The following is a 2,230-nucleotide window of genomic DNA, read 5'->3' on the forward strand; positions in this document are numbered from 1 at the left end:
ATCAATTTGTTTTTAAATTAGCCTTGCTCGGTTTTTTATTATTGTGTTTTTTATTAACTATATGCTCGCGTTATGTTTTCTTTACACTTGGAAGCTGCCTGGAAAGACAGATTTGGTCAAACGTTTTCAGGATACAAACGTTTAAAATGAATTCCTTTAAAAAGGCCTTCCCCAAAAGTGTGTTTGCCATTCAAAAAAAACCTCTTTCCTTGCCGCATGAAGCTGCAGGCATGCATTGAGCACATTACAAAGTGCAGGCTTGATGAAAGTGGAGCGACAATGAGATCTGTAGCCCAGAATCCTGTGGGGTGTGTCTGATGCGAAATTCTGTTGCAAAAAAAGAACATGTCAAGAGTCACTGGTACATCTAGTCCAACAACCTGTTTCACAGCCGGATCGGTCAGTTCTCTTGGAAGGCTGACAGACAGGATATAGAGGCCAAGGCCATCCCCAGTGTTGCCTCCTAGCACAGGGTTTCAGAGGGCCACTGCCTATAAATTTAGAGTCTCCCTTTGCTTGCCATGGCTAGTAACCATTGACAGTTCTCTCCTCCATGGAAAGCATTCCCTAAAGCAGGTAGAAAGTCTAAGAACTGATACAACATTCCATTAATAAAGAATGTGCTCTGCTTACCACATATAGCAGCTATATGGAGTGGAGTGAATCCCCGGTCATCTCTAGAAAAAGGTGTGACAATGGACGGATCATTCAGCTTCCTTAAAATAAAGAGGACATTATTAGCTGATGGGAATTATTGGTGTGTCTTATTGAAGCCCAAACTAGATGTTACGTGTAACAAACGACCACTGCGGGGACTTGCAGCAGGACAGCAGCTGCAAGTTCCTAAAGGAAACTCAACTCTGAAGTGCTGCAGGGACCCAATTCAGAGCAGGATAATGGTGCAAAGGAAAGACAAGCTTCAACCCCCCCCCCACCCCCGTGCTCTCCTGACCCCAAATGGTCTTAGGGGTGTTATTTTCCCTGTGGGAGGTCTGCACATTCAAGTATTCAATGTATATGCAGCCCCCCCTCCCAATGAGGCAAATAACACCCCCGGGCCATTTCAGGTTGGGAAAATAGCATGGGGGAAAGACTGAAGCCCCTCCTCCCTCTACACCGTGACCCCGACCTGAATCCAGCCTCTGGGATGCTTCAGAACTGAGTTTCCAGTGGGAACTCACAGCTGCCATCTGCCCGCAAGTCCCCATGATGATCATGCTAGATGTAAGGTCTAGTTTAGCACTCAATTGCCTTGGATTCACAAGCAGGCAAAGAGGCTACATGTGAACTGGTGCTGCACAATAATCAACAGTGCTCACGTCCAAAGAAATTTGCACAGGAGCTGGTCATTCGTTTAGTACAGTTTAGTAAACTGGTACAGTTTATTGGGACTGTTTACACAGCATATAATAAAAACAGGTTGCTTACCTGTAACTGGTGATCTTCAAGTGGTCATCTGTGCATTCACACCCATGGGATACAGTGCGCCTGCGCTGGATCGATCGGCATTGTAGCAAGCTCTAACGGATTTTCGCGCCCAGACCTCAGGCATGTCCTCCTTGGGCATGCGCAGTGGGGTTCCTGCGCACACCTGGGAGAGAGGCATGAAAATCCATTTGTGAGCTTTGCATACCACCGATTCGGATCAGTGCAGGTGCATAATCCCATGGGTGTGACTGCGCAGATGACCACTTGCAGATCATCAGTTACAGGTAAGCAACCTGTTCATCTTCAACGTGGTCTCTGTGCTTCACACCCATAGGAGATTAGCGAGCAGTGGCCTACATGGAGGAGGGTGCTAGCAGGTCCTTACTGCGAAGCCGAGGATAAGATGTGATGCCCCATGTTGGTACGAGAGTTCTTTCGGACATCTAGGGCGTAGTGCCTTATGAACGTATTAGGCGTAGCCCACATAGCGGCTCTGCAAATGTCCATTAAGGGAACTCCCTGGAGGAAGGCAGTTGAGGCTGCAACAGCTTGGGTTGAATGAGCTCTGATAGGGCCAGGCAATGGCTGCTTAGCGATAAGATAGCAGAAGCAGATGAGACCTACAATCCACATTGACAAATGCTGAGCTGTAATGCGAGTTCCCAGCCTTGCTGGTGCATAGGAGACGAACAGTTGACAGTCCCGTCTCGTTGGGCGGGTTCTGTTTAAGTAGAACAGAAGCGCACGTTTCGTGTCCAAAGTGTGTAACAGCCTCTCCTCTGGGGATGTCGGAGCAGGGAAG

General features: G+C 47.8%; 1 protein-coding gene across 1 annotated transcript in view; it reads right to left on the minus strand.

Annotated features, from left to right (window-relative positions):
• ANKRD27 (ankyrin repeat domain 27) overlaps window positions 1-2,230 on the minus strand; it is a 75,693-nt gene that overhangs the window by 34,700 nt on the left and 38,763 nt on the right. The window contains exon 14 of the mRNA XM_015414812.1: window positions 634-716. Within this exon, the coding sequence (XP_015270298.1) occupies window positions 634-716 (83 nt within the window). The remainder of the gene's footprint in view (window positions 1-633; window positions 717-2,230) is intronic.

Source organism: Gekko japonicus, unplaced genomic scaffold, assembly GCF_001447785.1.
Source record: "Gekko japonicus isolate JY-2015 unplaced genomic scaffold, Gekko_japonicus_V1.1 scaffold1649, whole genome shotgun sequence".
In the NCBI taxonomy this organism is placed as follows: domain Eukaryota; kingdom Metazoa; phylum Chordata; class Lepidosauria; order Squamata; family Gekkonidae; genus Gekko; species Gekko japonicus.